The sequence below is a fragment of the Sceloporus undulatus genome, unplaced genomic scaffold (genome assembly GCF_019175285.1).
Source record: "Sceloporus undulatus isolate JIND9_A2432 ecotype Alabama unplaced genomic scaffold, SceUnd_v1.1 scaffold_12, whole genome shotgun sequence".
Taxonomy (NCBI): Eukaryota; Metazoa; Chordata; class Lepidosauria; order Squamata; family Phrynosomatidae; genus Sceloporus; species Sceloporus undulatus.
In genome coordinates this window covers 4,683,551-4,703,522 of record NW_024802934.1, presented here as the reverse complement: position 1 = coordinate 4,703,522, position 19,972 = coordinate 4,683,551, and the positions used below count along the sequence as shown (strand labels likewise).

Sequence of the window (19,972 nt, the reverse complement as noted above, 5' to 3'; positions counted from 1 at the left end):
TGCTCTCATTTTAGGCCCAGAAGAGGTCTTTTTTTAAAAAAATAAAAAAATCTACATGAAGTAAGCAGTCCTTTTCTGTTGTTAAAAAGTTATTTCCTTGGCCTAAATCATGGAGGCCTAAAAGCACCCTGCCTTTCTCCCCAAACCAGGACTTGAGGGTGTATAAGTGTAGTTTTTTTTCTGAATTAGCTGCATTTTGTTCTTAGAGTAACAGGCAGCAAAGTACAAGAAAAAGTATACTTGAAATATAATGCATCATCTGCATAAGCAACACCACAATCTGCATTTTCTAAACAAGCACCTACTCGGATAAAGGGGTAGTGGAGGGATTTCTTCTAAATTCGCATAGAAAGACATCCCAATGCTCCACTGAACACCTCTGGTCTCATTCCCACATCCATTAAAATTAAACCAGAGTTACTACATTCTCATAAACCATCTTCCCTAGCTGCTCAGCTCAAACAGCCAAAGGATTTGTAGAACATAATAGAAACACTTCTGCAGCTAATGCAGGTTATTGGAATGGCCTGTTAGTAAAATATATTTCAGGGAGTTTATCTTTGATTTAGCTGAGTAGATTTGTGGCACTGCTACTTAGCAATATCAAGCCAAGGCACATGCTAGAGCAACTGGTCAAGGCAAAGCTCCGGAATACATGAAAAACAAAATATAATGATCAATCAGCTAAAATATATGCAGAACATATATTATATAAAAATATAAGATATATTATGCTGAGCTTTTCAAAGCAGCATAATAAAACATGCCATTTTCTCTGCTGTCCTACAAACACCTTTTTATTTGGAGGGGAAATCCCTGCAAAATATAAAATAGCCTGTAAGATTAAAAGAAGAAGAAAGAGATTAATACAATGATACTGACAATTTAATTAAGAGCTAATTTTCAGACATTGCTAGAAAAAGAGATGGAAATGTCCTTTCAAATAGATTTTTTTTAAAAAGGTGATTCATGAAATTGAATTCATTCAGTTAATTTGCTATATAAACAAATCACATTCCACTCCAGTGAACTAGCCTCCAGGTATCACAGAAAAATGTAGATACCAGATAGGAAAAACCAAGAACTTTCAGTTGCTGATGAAACAGCTGATAACTTTTTTAAAGAAATAATTTATTGGCTATAATTTTCAAAAATGAAAGCAATTTAGGAAGTTTCACTCATATTATCCTGAAGATGCTGCATGTATGTCAGAACAGTCAGTTAAAATGGAAATCTGGTTCAAGTCAAAAGAACCATACAAAATAAGAAAACTTGTGCAAACATTTGCACTTGAATTCACATGGTCCTATAATACTGTACATCAATAGTCATTCTCATACTTCTGCCTGCATAAGAGATTGTCCAAACAAAACCAAAAATGAAAGAAAGAAAAGAAAAGAAAAGAAAAGAAAAGAAAATTTCATCTTTCTTATTCAGTACTTTTGCATAAAGTGTAGAAACATCCATTCTATGAGTAGAAGTTAGTCTACAATTAGAGAAAGGCATCTTTGAATCCAGAGACAGTTTGTTTTCATACTCTGAGCTAGCGAAGTCTACTTATACCCCCCCCCCCCAATACACAGCAGTGCTTCAAAACAACAAATTTGTTTCCAGTCAAACTTAGGTATGTAAATTAGGCAAGATCAGATAATTTTACAATTTTTCTCTTTGCTGCATGGAAGACATTGAAAATGCAGTTTTGGAAGACTATTCACCATTCAGCAACTATGTGGTGCAAAAAAAAAAAAAAAGCATGTGCTTTTTCTGCAGGGAATGGCATTTTATGCACTGAAAATGATATCTCTGCACAGAAAATAAGTGTTCTGCACAGTGGCGTTCCTTAGGCTGGTGTCACCTTGGGGTGTCTGAGGGGGAGCAAACTGCCTTGCACTCCCCAACCCCAACCAGACCACTGCAGCCTCTTCCAAGGTCTTCAAGACCTGGCATGGCTGTTGCCGCCACACCAAACCCTTCCCACCCAAAGATGGCAAAAATCCCTCTGAAGAAACTTGCCAAGAAAATCCCATGAGATTTTGAACCCTTTCCACATTGGAAATGACTGGACGAGCCACAAACCACCACTACCACTTGGAGTCAAAACTAATATGTGGCAAGACCTCTCCCCTTCAGCACACTAACTCAAAAACCCCACAACCTTTGCTTGCCACGACACAAACTCCACCTCACTCAACTATTGTCCAGCGACTCTTATGGGGGTAATTCTTGGCCACTGGAGGAGCCCCCTGCAGAGGGCCCCCCCACACCACTGCCTCCTTCCAAGGTGACAGCAAGGAGACCCAGTAGCCAGAAGAGATTGCAGGGCTTTCAGAGAAACTCCAGGCACGCCGTGGTGCATTCACTGGGTGCTCTTTTGAGACATCCCAAACTTTGGAGGGTGACTGTGCCTTCAGGATTCAGTGCATCATCAGCCATGCTGGATTGTGAAGCCCCCTCAAGGCCCCCCAAAGCTTTCAGATCCAGCATGGATTCTGCATTGGGGGGGGGGTTGAGGACCTGGTGTGATCCTCACCCCACACACACCATAGAGATGCCACTGGTTCTGCACAGAAAAAGCTTTTTCTACACAGAAATGTTATTTTCTGTGCAGGAAATGTGTTTTCTTCATAGAAAAGTCTCTTTCGTTGTTTTCTGTGCTGAAATTTTAATCGACATTTAAAAAATCCATACGCCTTTTTCATGCTTAATAAATCCTGAATTGTGAAGATTTTCCATGCATGGTTTCTTGACACCTTTTCATTGTTTCTTGACACCATGGAGCCCTATTTTGGACCACTTTCAAATTTTCTTTCCATCCCTTGTCAAACTATGGACTGCAATAATGAAATGTACCATTGCAATGTATTTGCAATATATTTTTTTTAAAAAATGCAAATACCATCATCTGAAGGCAGGCTAATAATATTCAGAATGGCAACAGACATAGAGAATTTAACTCTGTCCCCAACTACTGCTATCTTGAAGAAAATCCCTCCTGTAAAGCGGGAATTTCCACTACGAAGAGATCCCTTCATAGGTGCAAGAAAGAAAGTATCATCCCAGTGTAAACACCAGTTTCTGGGAAAGGGTTTCCCTCAGGATCATCTTAAATGCAAATATGCATTTAAGTTCATGTTTTCTTTTATCCTTAATTACTTTGCTAATTTGTTTATCAAGAAATCAGCTTTGATCTAACACAGCTTTTTTAAGACTGTCAGCTCTAAGGGAACCCTTTCCAAGGTGACATATTTGGAACAAAAGTCTGAGATGAGTTGTACAGGATTCTTTGGAAGAGCCAGTTTCTGAAATCTCAAGGTCAAACTATCCCTTATTCCTAATACATCTTTAAATGCAACAAAGAGACAAGAATATCACATCCCTGCTGTTTTTCCAGTTACAGCTGCCTACTCAAGTTGCTGTTTGCTGTTAATAGCAAATAGCAACTGGGAAGTGGGGAAATTTCAGCTGGAAAATGGCACATATGGTTCCCCATGCACCTGTTTTTAAGTAAAACAGAATAAGTGGGAGCATCCCAGTTCTGAGATTCAATGACCTGTTTGTATCATCTGTAAGTTAAGCTTCAAGAACCTCTTGGTTTTCAGGCAAGATTTTGGAGGCCAGGAATGTTCAATAACAATGAGGAGTAAAAGCTTCACATTAATATGGAATTGGGCTTCTCAGATGCAGTGTGGCATAGAAACTGTACATAAAATCTCAAAGATGTAACATGAACATTTCAGGCTCTATGTTTCTTCCAATGTGGACACGTTTTTGTAGAGTTACTAACAGTGACTGGAGCACTGTTTCGAGCCACATGTGGCCACCATCTACCGTAAAGAACAGTGACAGTTCATGCAGAACTCTGTTTTGATTTAGACATGTTGGAACCAACTTTCATCTTGTGCTATACAACATGAACAAGTCTCCCTTGCAGGGAAGATTAGTAATGTATGAAAATTGCCTTCCCCAATTGAACAATAAAGTTAACTAAAGAAAGAGCCTATCTTCAAATGTTTTGAAAATGCATTACAATGGGATTTGTATTCCATACATACACACTCAGGTGGTAAAACAGTCTCCTTCATCAGACTTAGTGGTGATGACTGCATGATTTTTCTTAAAGTATTCTTTATTGGATAAGTCTCCAGACCATTTCAATATGGCAAAAGCAAGAATAGCTAAAATAATAAAATACCAGCAATTATATAGAATTAAAACCATAAAAAGGCCATTCAAACCATCTGTACAAAAACAAAAACCCTAGACTAATCCTTTTTCTACTTGCTTTCTTAAAGGCAAATGGTGGTTGCTCATGAAACATCCTGTACACCAGGAGTCAAGAAAGTATGGCCTATGAGTAGCATGCCATCCCAAGCCCAATTATTGCAGCCCCTGAAGCTCCACAGCAGTCCCACAAAGCTGCTCAAGACCTCCTATTTTTTCAAAAAAGGTCCAATTTTCAGGCAATTACTCTCTCTCTGAATATTATGCCAAACCAAAAAACAAAATGAAAATAAAACAAGGTCTGCAAGTGTGATGATTAGCTTTTCCTTACCACTCAGAACTACCCAACTCATTTTTGGCTATGGATTAGCTTAAATGGTGATGCATAAAAAGTGATGCAATATTACTTCCAGTGAACCCAGTTGTGCATGTAGATCTCCTGCTTCCTATGCAACTGTACATTTCACTGTGCAAAATACATTGCTATGTGCGGTGTGTGTATGTATGTATGTGAGTAAGTAAGTAACAAAATACATTGACACACAAAGCTGCATTCTTTCTTACAAACATTTATCTTACCTCAGCTTCTTCCAGGGCTAGCTGAATTTCTGATTTTTCTTGCTCAGCTTGTTTCTTCATCTTTTCTATCTCATGAAGGCTCTTGTTCCCTTCACTAATTTGGTCTGTTAGATCTGCGATTTCCTCTGAAGAGATTTTAAAAAATAGCAGTCATAAGAGACTATAGGGATCTGAAAGTCCTAAACGCACCAAATTGTTCCTGATTTGGTTCCCATCTGTCAGAGGGAAATACATTTTCAAAGCTCTTTTAATACAAACTGCTACCTTGAAGTTAAGACATATTTTTGTTTGTTTATAATACTGCATATGCCCCCCAGAATCAATGTGGTGTAGTGGTTTGAGTGCTGGACAAGGACTTGGAGTGACCAGTATTTGAATCCCTACACATACTCTCTCAGCCTTAGCAAGGCATAGGGCCATGTCTGCATGGTCCAAATAAAACATCCTTTCCCATGGTGAGTAGTCCTAACAACACAGGGCTCTATCCTCATTTCTGGTGGGAACTGTCTGGACAATGTTCAGCCAGTTCACCACTAAATCTGCTATACATAGCAGTACAGTTGGCCCTTCTTATACACAGATTCAAGCATCCACAGTTTGAAAATGTTCAAAAAAAGTAAAAATTTCAAATATCAAACCTTGATTTTCCATTTTTTATAAGGGACACCATTTTGCTATGTTATATTTAATGGCACTTGAGCATCCACAGATTTTGTTATCCATGGGGGATCTTGGAACCAAACTCAGCGTATAACAAGGGTCCACTGTGTATAAAACCTCATTGTTTGCCCTAGATCTTTCCAAAAAGTTCAGAGCCCTCCATTGTGAGGCAGGGTGGCTGGTTACAACACACCTCCCCATGTCTGCTAGCATTGCCACAGGTTTCTTGCACTGAAGGGGGTACGAGGTGCCCAGCATCAATCACATGGCTGGGTGCCTTTTGTTCTGACTTCAGAACAAGTGACTTGTATTAGTGGCAATGGCAGGCACAGCGGGATACATATTTGCACAGCCATCTGCATTGCAACAGGAGTGCCAGTGTAACAGGGGATATTGGGGTAGTGGACCTGGCTATACTGTCTCAGTCCGAGAGAAAAGCAATGACAAGACCTCTTGGAATTAGTCTTGCCAAGATAGCCCTAGGACAGGATTACTGTAAGTGAAAGTCAATTTGAAGGCATATAACAACAACAACAACATGCCCCCCAAGCATATTTTAAGTTTAGGTTTTTTTTAAAAGTTATTATTTTCTTTTTTTAAAAATGCATAGGTCCTGGCAGGACAATGTGACTCCCTAGCACCTGGCAGTTTCATGCCCTGCTCTACTGGTATCCATTTTCCTGCATACCCATCCTGTAATAATAACAATTATTATTATTATTATTATTATTATTATTATTATTATTATTAACCTTTATTTATAAATTGCTGTAAAGTTACACAGCACTGTACATACAATCTTTTTAATTAGACGGTTCCCTTCATTTATATTCATGATATTTGATGCCAGCTTCTGCCAACCTAGCAGTTCAAAAGCATGTAAAAGTGCAAGAAGATAAATAGGTACACTTTGGTGGGAAAGTAACAGCTTTACTTTAATGTTTTAGCATTCCATGCACCTCGGCATTTAGTCATGCTGGCTGGCATCCTTGGCTTAGTAACGGAGATGAACACCACTCCCTACAGTCAGATACAACTAGACAATCTTGTCAAAGGGAAAACATTTACCTTTTTTACCTTTACCTTTTACATTACAATATTAGAAGAACTTTGGCATGTTACATGCTACCTTTTCACTGTGTTTCTTTAGTTTGGGTTTTAAAGAATAACAATAACTTGGGACTGAGAAGAGAGCAACATAAGACTTTTTTTAAAAACCTGTTAAAATGTTTCTAAAAATGGTCTTTAAAATTATGTTACATTGTAACTGGAAAACATTACTAATTTTACCCCAATAAAGTAATTTGATTCACCCTCACTGTGTTACCTTTGAAGCATGACTTCATTATACTCACATTTTTTTTAAAAAAAGCCAATTTTTTTTAGCATTAATGAAACTATTCTGTTGCTTCCAATTTAGCTCTCAGTCTGACTTAACTTGCTTAACTACTTAACTTGCTTAAGAACATGACCTACCCTGGAGATTCTTGTTTTCTCTTTTTAGGGTCTCCAGATTGTCCAAGCTTTCTTCATAGGCATTCTTCAACTTAAATAACTCTGTGCTAAGGCTTCGGGCTTCCTTCTGGGCAGCTTCAAGTTCCGCCTGGGACTCCTCATACTTCTGTTTCCATTCAGCAATAATCCTGTCAAAATTACGCTGCTTCTTGTCAAGGGCTGCTGCTGCTGAGTTAGCCTTTTCCAGATCAATCATCATGTCCTCCAGCTCATTCTGCAATCTGTGTTTTGTCTTTTCCAAAGAAGAGCATTTGGCATTGGCTGCTTCAATGGCTTCCTCAGCCTCCTGTAGACGAGCTGCCAGCTTTTTCCTAACCAAAGAGATGGGTATAGAATGACCAACAACAACGACAAGACAAAGCAGTGTCATTTTCATTTAAGCAGCCAGATTTAATTGTTTCCTGTAAAAGGGCTCATGATCATTTACAACTTAAAAGAATAGGTCACAATTTACGAAATATCTTCTTGTTATTTTACATAGTGCTATTGATGTACATATACATGCTGCATTTTTTAAGAGAAAAGGATATGAAAAGAAAGAAGAAAATAAACAAATTAAATACTGGCTCTTTCACATACTGTCCAGCTCTCCCAGTTTGGCTAGGACAGTCTCAATTCGTCCGCTATCTTTTTCAAATGTCCTAGTTTCCCTCTCCATTTACCCCACTTCCCCCTTTGTCCACAGCTTATTTTAAACAGTGAGTGCAAATTGCACTCAGTTCACTCAACAGAGAAGAGAGGAGAGGAGGGGCAGAATCCTTCCCTTCTCACTGTACTCAGCAAAGCTGCAACATCTCCTAGCTTGTATGTTGTTCCTTATTAATAACTTTTGCCATCTTGACCACCCTCTGAAGTTGTTTGGCTACATGTCCCAGTTTTCATCTTTGAAATTTTGGATGGTATGCAACTATCTCAGAGTATTCCTTGCCTGGGAAAACCCTCTGAAATTCACGAGGTCACGAGGTCACCATAAGTGCAATTTGAAGGTGTGCGCGCATGCGCACACACACGCTTTCATTATGTTATATTATGATGTTACACAGGGAAACTACAGGAGACCTTTTTTTCTGGATCAGATGAAGCACCCAAATCAATTTGGTGCCATCGCTTTACCTCTGATGTGGCCAAATAGAATGGCGATGTTTGTAAGAGATCAGGAGCTAAATGGCAGTTGGGTCCAAGGAACTGGGGTCAGTTCCAATGTTATCAAGACTGTGAATGGCTTCTCTACATTTTGGACTAAAAACCAACACAGATTCATCACTCTACTGAGCCACCAGCTGAACTGAAAGAGGAAATGTCATCTCACCTCTCCTTTTCAAGATGGTGATATGGCTGCTGACTAAAGCTGTCAGAAGACAGAGAAAAGGCAGAATTACTCAACACCTTCTTTGCCACAGTCTTCTCAGAAAAGGCAAAGGGTGCTCAACCTGAGGATAATGGAGCAGAGGACAGAATAGGGGAATTTCAGCACAGAATAAGTAAAGAGATAGTAGAGGAACACCTTATTAATCTAAATGAATTTAAGTCTCCGGGACCAGATGAACTCCATCCAAGGGTATTAAAAGAACTGGCAAATGTAATATCGGAGCCATTGGCAATAATCTTTGAAAACTCCTGGAAAACAGGAGAGATCCCAGCAGACTGGCGGAGGGCAAACGTTGTCCCCATCTTCAAAAAGGGGAAAAAAGAGGATCCCAACAATTATCGTCCAGTTAGTCTGACATCAGTACTAGGAAAGATTCTGGAGCAGATCATTAAACAGAGAGTCTGTGAACATCTAGAAGGCAATGCCATAATCACAAAAAGTCAACATGGGTTTCAGAGAAACAAGTCATGCCAGACAAATCTGATCTCTTTCTTTGATAAAATTACCAGCTTGGTAGATGAAGGGAATGCTGTGGATATAGTATATCTTGATTTCACTAAGGCCTTTGACAAGGTTCCCCATGACATTCTTGCAAACAAGCTTGTAAAATGTGGGCTAGACAAAGGAACTGTTACATGGATCTGTAATTGGTTGACCGGCCGAACCCAAAGGGTGCTCAACAATGGCTCCTTTTCATCCTGGAGAGAAGTGACCAGTGGGGTCCCACAGGGCTCTGTCCTGGGCCCGGTGCTATTCAACATCTTTATCAATGACCTGGATGACAGAATTGGGAGCATACTTATCAAATTTGCAGATGACACCAAATTAGGGGGAATAGCTAATACCCCAGAGGACAGCATCAAGATTCAAAATGACCTGAATAGACTAGAAAGCTGGGCCAAAGCTAACAAAATGAAATTCAACACGGAGAAATGTAAGGTATTGCACTTAGGGCGGAAAAATAAAATGCACAGATATAGGATGGGTGACACCTGGCTGAATGAAACTACGTGTGAAAGGGATCTAGGAGTCCAAGTAGACCACAAGTTGAACATGAGTGAACAGTGTGATGCGGCAGCTAAAAAGGCCAATGCTATTTTAGGCTGCATCAATAGAAGTATAGTATCTAGATCAAGAGAAGTAATAGTGCCACTGTATTCTGCTCTGGTCAGGCCCCACCTAGAATATTGTGTCCAGTTCTGGGCACCACAATTCAGAAAGGACATTGAGAAACTGGAGCGTGTCCAAAGGAGGGCGACAAAAATGGTGAAGGATCTGGAAACCATGCCCTATGAGGAACGACTTAGGGAGCTGGGGATGTTTAGCCTGGAGAAAAGAAGGTTAAGAGGCGATATGATAGCCCTGTTTAAATATTTGAAAGGATGTCATGTTGAAGAGGGAGCAAGCTTGTTTTCTGCTGCTCCAGAAAACAGGACCCGGAACAATGGATGCAAGCTACAGGAAAAGAGATTCCACCTGAACATTAGGAGGAACTTCCTAACAGTAAGGGCTGTTCGACAGTGGAATGCACTTCCTCGGAAGGTGATAGAGTCTCCTTCCTTGGAGGTCTTTAAACAGAGGCTGGATGGCCATCTGTCAGGGATGCTTTGATTTGGATTTCCTGCATGGCAGGGGGTTGGACTGGATGGCCCTAGTGGTCTCTTCCAACTCTACGATTCTATGATTCTATGATTCTTAACCTTTCTTTTTTTGTACGGGGGAAACAAAATGAAGAATGATAGCCAAGCGGAGTATATCACACAACCTGAAAACTGTACCCAAACAATAATTGAAATACCTCATGGAAGGCTGAGATCTAAGCCTTGCATTGTGTTGCATGAGAATTATTTATCTTTGCATGTGAAGGCCAAATAATAAAAGGTTTACATCCTCCTGGATCTCCTATAAAATTCTATATTTGAATAAGCCAATTAAACAATTCAGGAGCCTCATCAGGAGCCTCATCAGGAGCCATTCCTAGACTGTCACTCCTCCTCACCCAAAGGATACACATGGAAACACAGGAGGCCCCACCCTTGTGAGATCTTACTTGGCATCTTCTAGTTCTTCAGTCCTTTGGATAGCATCTGTTTCATATTTAGTTCTCCATTGCGCCACTTCCGCATTTCCCTTAGAAAGGGCCCTCTGTAGCTCAGCCTTAGCTTCCTGCTCCTCCTCAAACTGCTCACGTAGCAGATCACAATCATGGCGAGCAGCTTGCAGAGCATGGGCCAAAGCATTCTTGGACTGTGGGGCAGAACCAGAGGGTGGTATTTTATAACAGGCTGCAATGGACAAAGGACCAGGTCTTGCAGTGGATGCACACTTTAGCTCACATTTCTACATTCTTTTCTCCCACTGGTTGCTTTACAACAGCTCTCTTAAACTTTAACAGCAATCATGGATTTTCCCAATCTTATAGGTGCTCTAATCCCTGACATTTTGTATTTTATTCATACTTACAGACAAGACAAGCCCCCAGCTTGTGCGAATCAGTGCAATTCTGGTGCACTTGCTTCAGGAATGCCATTCTGTACCAGCAGAAGGACAAGATCTTAAGAGAGAGTAGTCATTTTGGGCTGACTCAGATTCCTGCTGGGATTCTTAATCAAAGCATTTACCTTGGTCTCTTCCTCCAGCTGCCTTTTAAGTTCATCTATTTGTTGAGTGAAAGACAACTTCCCTCGGGAAAGTTGGTTTATAAGCGATTCTTTCTCTTCCAGCTGTCTCGTGAATTCACCTGCCAGAGGGTTATCACAAAAAAGATAATGAATAATAAGTTTCCTATAAGAGGAAAAGGAGGGGGAGAGGGCTATGCTCAGAGGCAATTATTCCACAAGCAAAGGTAGCACACCCCCTTTGTTTGCTCTGAAGGCTCACAGAAGGTAGAATAGGCATTTCATGGTGCAGGCCATGCACAGGTTAGGTCACATTTTGTCAATGTTAGGTTTATATGAAGCCTCTTTAAAAGCCTCTAAATACATTGAAAGGCATAGGAGAAAAACCCAGGTACTTGATGGCAAGCTATAAAAATATCCATATTTTTCTCACAGTGGTGATGGATGTCTTGCTTCATATAAGTGTGTAGCCCAAATATAAAGGCTTTATTATATACTCTCCCATTACAGCATGACTCTTCTATGGTTTCTCTTCTGCGTGAAAATAAAAGTTAGCAAAAATTGGCAGAAGAGTGGCTCTAAGATTACTTAGGGTGCAGCTACACTGTAGAAATAATGAAGTTTAGCAAAAGTTTAAGTGCGGTAGCTCCATCCTGGGATCTGTAGCTTTGCAAGCTGTTTAGCCCTGTCTGCCAAAGTGTTGGTGCCTCACAGAACTACAGATCCTAGGATTTTGTAGGTTGCAGCCATGGCAGTTAAAGTGATGTCCAACTGCATAATTTCTAGATAGATAGATAGATAGATAGATAGATAGATAGATAGATAGATAGCACTTGAGTCCTCCTTGGCTGTATTTCCTTGTTGGAGTAGACATGAACAAAGAGGAAATTTTATTCATATGAGTTTGACTCAACTTTAATTCATTGTCCAAAAGTATGAAACTTTTGGGATATTGAACCCATTAGGTAGTATCATTTCCCAACATATTAACTATGACAGAAACTTATTATTATTATTATTCACAAATAACGATGAAAAGCTTATCTCATGATGGAACTTTGGGGTATGCTATTAAGTGAAAATTTAATGGCCATGTAGAAACTTCTTAGAGGAGAAAGTAGGACAGAAATGTTTATAGATTTATGCTGGTCATTTATTATTTTTAAAAAACATGCATCTGCTATCCAGGGACCATCAATATAAATACTGGGAAAAGATGCTACAAGGTCTTTGATACTGCTGGATCTTGCAAACCCAAGAATGTTCACTACCAAAAGAAGAAAAATATACACTTTTTTTTTTTTTTTGCAGTGGTGGATATAATGTGATTTTTCTCATATGGTGCTGTATTTATGATCATCATTTAACATTGTTATTTTTTATGAAGTAAACAAATAAAACTATTTTGTTCTCTAAAAACCTTTTGCTTCATTTGACTGGTGTTTATATTTATGGTAGTTTCTCAATTGTATGTTTTACAGAGCTTGGCACGTTTTTGTTTGTTTGTTTGGATTACTCTCAGAATCACATAGCCAACATAGCTTCTAAAACCTATAGTTCTCAACAAAGTAACTCTTCTGAGTTCTGGTTTTATATAACAAGCTGCTCTCAATCAAGACTGACAAGTTTTGAATAAATGTCTTGAATGAAGGGACACATGTCAAGTGAATGCATGAACACTAAAAAATTCTGAAAAGGTTATGATTTTATCTTTTGTGCCTTCAACTTAAGGCACAAGGTGAACCCATGAATTTCATAGGAATTCAAGGAATCCTTAGAGGTGATTTGCAATTACCCTTCTTTGAAATATATAGGTCACAGCAACTGCTATTCAATGGGTGTCCCCCAACTAAGCATTAACCACACTTGTTAAGCTTCCAAGATCAGGTGGGACCTAGTTCCTTCAGGAGATTAAAACCTGAAATGTGTATCCTGAATTATTCTCCACACTTAGGATACTCTACTGTGTGTATTCTCTTGTATATGTAGTGAATACGGTAACGCCTATTCACAAGAGTGAAGTATAAACATGTTTGGAGCAATTCCAAGATTTGTAATGGGTAAAAAACTCTTTAGAAGATATCCATGGCTTGTGTACAGGGGGATCAGTGAATCTAATGAGGACTAAACATGCTTAGTGGCATAGAATGCTGACTAACAACTGGGGAAAACCCTCAAACAAATTGCTCTTAAAATGCTCTAGTTTCTTTCCTCCTCTCACTTTCTCCATTCGCTGACAGCTTACTTCACTTGATGCAAACTAAGTTTAAAAAAAAAAAGTATTTTGCACTCAGAAGATAAAGAAAAAGAAAAATGAGAGGGAGAAATCATGAGCTTCCCAGCAGACTCAGGAGATTATCCCATGGAGGTTAAAAATGGGAGAAAAATGGAATGTTCCCATCATTATAGTGCAATTGCAAGAAGATTTTCACTCGACGTTGTGGCCATCCAGTACTTCTCCCATGAATAACCTGGAATTGTCCTGTAACTTCTTATTAATGGGGAAGCTCCATGAATGGTTTGCCAACAGTGCTTCATTCACACTATTGCAAATGCACAGAAGCTAATAATGATGCATTTGTGCTATCAGGGAGAGCTATTGGGGAGCTTTGCCCAGACTGCACTTCAACATAGGCAATTCACTCTTATTGCTAGGATCATTTTCGGAGGAGATCTATGTCTTATTTTGAGATATAGGGCACTATTTTATTTGAACTCAGTATATATCATGTTGTTAAATATAGAGGTTTAATTTTGTTCTGTTTGGGACAGAACCATATTTTTCGGACATGTGCAGTAGCCCAATAATGACACATGCACAAAACATCCAATGACGATATACTAACATTACAGCAATGCGATCGGCTTTTGTATATGGAACGTGACTGAATTTTTGTTTCGCTTTTATTTCACTGTTATAGCGCAACTGCATGACCATGCAGAACTATAGATCACCATTGTGCTATGCTTTATAGCACAACTGTTGTGGAATTGGCCCTAGTCTGATAATCTCCATAGGCAAATGCAAACTGTTGCAGCATCTCCTAGCTTGTATGTTCATCCTCACCACATTCTGATATTGTTTAGCTACACACATCCCAGTTTTCATCTGTGAAATGTTAAAGTTCCAGATCTCATACTGTCAACTGTGACTGGCATTTGATCATAATGTTCCAGCCAGGATTCTTCCCTAGTCCTGTTTGGAGATCTCTGGCAGTTTCCCATTCAAACACAGTTCCAACCCTGATTAACTTCTGAAATCAAATGAGATCAGATGTGTTCAGTAGATTACTTACAAGAGGGAACTGCAATTAAATGTTCTTTAGGATTCTAACTACGTCTTTCAATTCCCTCTACTTTCCAGCAACTTCTGTACTATTATTGCTAAATCTATCACACAAGGCTTCACCATGGCTGCAGAGTAAGCTCAGTGAAAAATAATACAGGTTGAGTATCTGATATGTGTGGGACTGGAAGTATTTCAGACTTCAGGGTTGTTGTTGTTTTTGAATTTTGGAATATTTGCATATACATAATGAAGTATCTTGCAGATGGGACCCAAATCTAAACACAATATTCATTTATGTTTCATATACACCTTATACACATAGCTTGAAAGTAGTTTTACGCGATATATATTTTTAATGATTTTGTGTATGAAACAAAGTTTGGATACACTAAACTATTGAACTTGTGGTGTCATATTGGTACTCAAAAGTTTTTCAATTTTGGAGTGTTTTCAGATTTTGGATTTCCAGATAAAGGATACTCAATCTGTAATAATAATCTTTGTTTTTCCTCTGCTCTTCCTACAAATTCTACTGGTATAATTTCAAGTTGGATGTTTTAACACTTAAAAAAACAACTCTACAAGACAAAATGGGGGAGGGGGATGATTGCTTTCCTACAATCAGTTGGGCTGGTATTGCCTCAAGTCCTTGGGAATCTAATACAATGTCAGAGAAAAGAGGCCTCTAGTTGGGAAAAGATGTTGGAAAGCAGTTTTTGTAAGGTGAACATGAGTAGGTCTTCTGTAAGCAATGAACAATGTGTATGGCGAGAACAGTACACTGTGCATTAGAAACATCCCAAACCTGATACAGTGCAAATCAGCATTAGCAGTAATGACAGGATGATAGGAGATTGTTTTGTACTGTGGCATATTATTAGTCCATTAACTAGAATGTAGAAAAGCAACATCTTTTGACTAGAGCCATAGAATCCTTCACCCAGCAGGGCCTCATCATCCATTTTCAGGGGCAGTGTTGAGATGCAGGGATAGACTGCAGTCCAAAAAAGTGGCTTTCCCAAGTAAACCACAGTGTGATATAAATCAGCCAAACAGAATCTTGGGCTGACAGTGTTCCCCGCTCCCTCTTTGTGGTTCTAGTGATCTCTTTCACCAGGGATGGGCAAATGCAGCCCATGGCCCATAGCTCTACAACTAGCAAAATTAAAATTATATCTTTAATTACAAGATCATATGCACAGCCCAAATGTATTTACATGTACATAGTTTAAATAAAGTGAAAATCTGATATGATTTCACATTTTAAAATAATATTTAGAAATAATTTAAAAAATTATTTTTAAAAAAATAAGACTTGGGGTTTCCCCATTCTCCTCCCACTGAGCCACATCCCATTCATCTCTTTAGCATTTTAAAGGGATGCAGGTGAACACCATAGTCCATTTCTGCCAAAAGGCAAATGTCTGTGGATCAGTAGTGTCACACACACACCCCTTGGAGTATCACCTGGTACATTGGCACAACATGCACCCCTTAGTGACACTCCTGCACACATGCAAATTTAAAGTGTCTTAGGTGTTAACTTCAGAATTCCTGTGTTTGTAACTATGTTTGTTCAGCATACCATTCTCTGTTTGCAGCTTTCCTTTTTGGGTGGTGAGGTCATTCACCACACGGGTCATCTCATCCACTTTCGTTTTTGCTTCATTGAGATGGTCTTCCAAAGTGCGACAGAGTTTCTCTGCATTCGACTAATAGAGTTGGGGAAAAGATAATCAAACGTCATTACAATAAAAGTGCATTGCTCACCATTTCTTCCCCTTAAAAGGTTACTCTCTGACATTAAGAACCATTAGTGGCACACTTGCTTTCTCTATAACAGAAGAAAAAATATTCTTGCAGAAAGCAATAAAAACACAGAAAGTAAAACACAATCCAGCTAACAGGCAGGCTACAATCCTACACAACCTGAAAAAAATTGGCTTATGAACAAATAGCAAAAATGAAAAAGGCAATTTTAAAATAAGAAAAAACAATATGTCAATAGGTGTGCCAGGACTTTTTTTTAAAAAAGTTCTATTTTATTATATAACAAACAAAAATTGAATTATTATAAGAAACTGCATCATTAAAAAACATACTCCTTTATCATACATCATAAGCTTGGGATACTGTTTAAAAAGTTTTACGCACTATTACACAACTAGAAGCATAACCTGACAAATGAGCATCAGATATCTCATTTTCTGACAAGAATCACTAAGACATTATTTTTCACAGTTAGTCTTTTACTGGAGTCATACCAAAAACACAACCCTACAGAGCTCCTATATGATAGTGGGAGGCAAATGGAAGGGAATCATCCATTTAATTAATAATAGCTTTGAAATATTGAACTGAATTGATGTGACGGGAAAACTTCACATTGATTTAAACAAAATTACACATCTGAGAGCCATAAACACATGGCTGCTAACCTCTCTTAGCAGTAGGGGGGAAATTAAATATCCCCAGAGGAATATTTTACAATTCTTCTCTATATCATTTGTTAAAGGTAAATGTGATGAAAGCTTTCCAAAGATGGTTATGTAAAAAACAGATTTCAACTTCCTCCTCCTCCCCATCAGTATTAGATTTTAGCTTTAGTTTTTTGAATAAGAACAGACTGTTTTTCAGAGCAGTCTGTGAATTGCTTTGTAAGTGTGTGTGTGGTTATCAGACTATTTACTAACAATTACTAGTTTTTAATTCACCAGAACGATCTAGAAGGAAATGCAAGATCTAAGAGAGGGTTTCCAGCAAAGTTTAAAAGCCTCTATCTCAGAGGTTATCACATATGGAGAGCCTTATCAGATACAGTCAGCCCTCTGTATCCACAGATTCAACCATCCATGGCCCAAAAACATTCCCCTCCACAAGAAAGAAAGAAAGAAAGAAAGAAAGAAAGAGATCCAAAAAGCAAACCCTGATTTTGCCATTTTATATAAGGGACACCATTTTACTACACCATGGTATATAAAGGGACTGGAGCATCCATGAATTTTGGTATCCGGGTGTGGTGCAGTTGTCTGAGCATAGGATTTGGATTCTGAAGTTCAGAATTTGATTCCCCACTCGGCCATGAAAACCCATTGTCCGCATGGCCCAAAATGTATATGCCAATTTATTTTAACAAAGCAGGCCAATGCCCACGGGCCAGGATCAGGTAGACCAGACACTGATCTGGCAGTTCTGGTCTGATCCCAGCACAAAAGGGCCTCAGCATGGGTCAAAAGGGCTTGCTGAAACTCCACAGTAAACCCCAACATACCAGATTGCCCCATGTGTGCCTTACCTTCTATCACCATTGCTGCTACTGAGAAGACCCTTGTTGCTGCATCTCATGTGGAAACATGGTGCCTGGCCATATAGGTGCAGTTGGCACTCTGCTTCCATGTCAGACGTGGTGACAGGGGTTTTCTCAGTACAGTAGTAGCAATGGCAGGGGAAGGTAAGGGGTGCATGGTGCAGGTTTATGGCGTGGCGATGGGCAGGCATGTAAACACCCACCTGTCCCCATGCTGGCCTGAAGATTGACCTGGGTTAGAAACCAGGCCAGCATCATCATCATAAACATCATAATCTCTGACTTCTACTTAGTATCAGGCTTGGCCCATGCTATCCTGGCACATCTGCTCAGTCCCTGTGTGATCTTGAGTGAGTTACACCATCATAATAATCAGCCTGGGATAAAATCAAGAAAATTCCAATAGCTGACCCAATATGATGAATATTCTAGAGTTGGAAGGAACATAGTAAAATGAGCAATGACAAATTGTAAGTTGTTTGTAAAGGCAAGGGCAGATCAAAGGGAGACCTTGGGCTAACAAGTTGGGAAAGGCTGGCTCATAGAGGCAGGGTGGACTGGGAGAGACAAACGTTTTTCTGTCATCATTCTCTTCACTATACACTCTACCATCTCTGTCTTTATCCTTCCATCGATTACTGCATACTTTACACTGCACAGTGATTTAGCCGAAAGGTCCCCTCACTCTGTGAGCAGAAAGCACGTAAGGAAATGTTTTTAACCATAAGGACTATAAGTATACTCAAGAGCCATTAGAATGTTAAACCAAATGCTTCTTTAAAAGCCAAGCTTTTATAGAGCATCTAGAACAGCACAGAGGGCTGATTTATTTTCAGCTGGCCAAGATTAGATTTTTTATAAAGTAATATGCAACATTCAGTGAAGGGTTTTGTTTGTAGCCAACCCAGATCAGATTGGTGCTTAGACTGAAAGGCGGCTATACCTTTCCTTTGACCAGCTGCTCCATATTGGATGATAGGTCATCCACTTCCAGCTTCAGCTCACTTTTCTCCTTCTCCAGCTTTTGCTTGACTCTCTGCAGGTTGTCTACTTGCTCCCCAAGCTCTGCCATGCTGTCTGCATGCTTCTTCCTTAACGTGGCAGCTGTTGCCTCATAGTGCAATGTGGCCTCTTCAAGATCCCGCCGGAGTTTCAAAAATTCTGCTTCCCGTTTCTTGTTCATCTCCAGCTGTGCTGAAGTGGCACCCCCTGCCTCTTCAAGCCGCTCACTTAACTCTTCCAGCTCTCGAGCCAGGTCTGATCTCTGCTTTTCCACTTTTGCTCGGGCAGCTCTTTCAGCTTCAAGCTCTTCTTCCAGCTCCTCTATGCGAGCCTGTCAGACAGAGAAAAAACGTGGATGACATGCCATAGTGCCATCACTTAAAAATGGGTTGTATCCCATGTTAGGCTAGTAGGGAAAGCACACAAGGTGGAAGTGGCTATGTGTATAAGATATATACGAAACATAAAAGAAATTTTGTGTTTAGACTTGGGTCCCTACACTTCTATTTGCTTATACAGGTATTCCAGAGTCCAAAATATCCAGAATCCAGACTACTCCTGGTTCCAAGCATTTTGGACAAAGGAGACTCAATCTGTATTTGGAAAGTAAGATGCAATAGAAGTGTGGTGTTCTATTACTGTTCTCTGTCACCTTATAATGAAGGAGAGGAGGGTGAGTGAGTAAAGGCAATATTTTGTGGACCCTGTCCATGTTTCACCTCTGGACTGAAACTGCCAACACCGATTAGTCACACATTCCACCCTCAGAATTGCAGAATGATTAATGGCACATCCCATACCCTCCAGAGGAAAACATAGAACAACTCTGGCAGCTGCAAAACTAAGAAGGTCATAGAGCCTCCATGGATCAGCAGCCAAGGGGACTTTTTCAATCCCTCAAAGAATTCTTACTTCTGTACAAACTTCAGAACCAATGTTACACATCACTGCAGCTCACATATTCTTCCTACATACTGTTTGCTTACAAACTCACAAGCCCCCAGATGCCACCAACAACATTAGAGTCAAAGGCAAAAGCTTCTTTCCTCCCATCAAGGATCTGCTGTGTACAAACCTTTCCCTTCCTGTTATTGCTCTTACCTTTGCAAGTGTCACTCTTTGTATTATAGGAACACTAATCCCACAATCAAATTTGAGAACAGGATCGTATACCTGTTGCCAACAGTCTCTATTTCAAATCTGGCAAGATAAGTCTAATGATTCAGGGTAGTGAACAATATTGTCCAAATGCAGTTGCAGTAACTTGGACAGTTCCTTTAAAGTTCAAACTTAACCCTGGAACAGATTCACCACCTCCACTGACATCAGAGTCATCCACTTCCTGCTTTTCAGACTGTTTCACCATTTCACTTACAGTCGGCCCTCTGTATTCCTTGATCCTACATTTACAG

At 39.6% G+C, this 19,972-nt stretch overlaps 1 protein-coding gene across 2 annotated transcripts in view; it reads right to left on the bottom strand.

Annotated features, from left to right (window-relative positions):
* Nucleotides 1–19,972, bottom strand: part of LOC121917203 (myosin heavy chain, cardiac muscle isoform-like) — a 115,760-nt gene that overhangs the window by 22,668 nt on the left and 73,120 nt on the right. For both annotated transcript variants that reach the window (XM_042442947.1, XM_042442948.1), the window contains 6 exons: nt 18,502–18,891; nt 15,837–15,963; nt 10,966–11,084; nt 10,395–10,591; nt 6,937–7,286; nt 4,801–4,925 (listed from right to left, as the gene is read on the bottom strand). In XM_042442947.1, the coding sequence (XP_042298881.1) occupies nt 4,801–4,925; nt 6,937–7,286; nt 10,395–10,591; nt 10,966–11,084; nt 15,837–15,963; nt 18,502–18,891 (1,308 nt within the window). The remainder of the gene's footprint in view (nt 1–4,800; nt 4,926–6,936; nt 7,287–10,394; nt 10,592–10,965; nt 11,085–15,836; nt 15,964–18,501; nt 18,892–19,972) is intronic.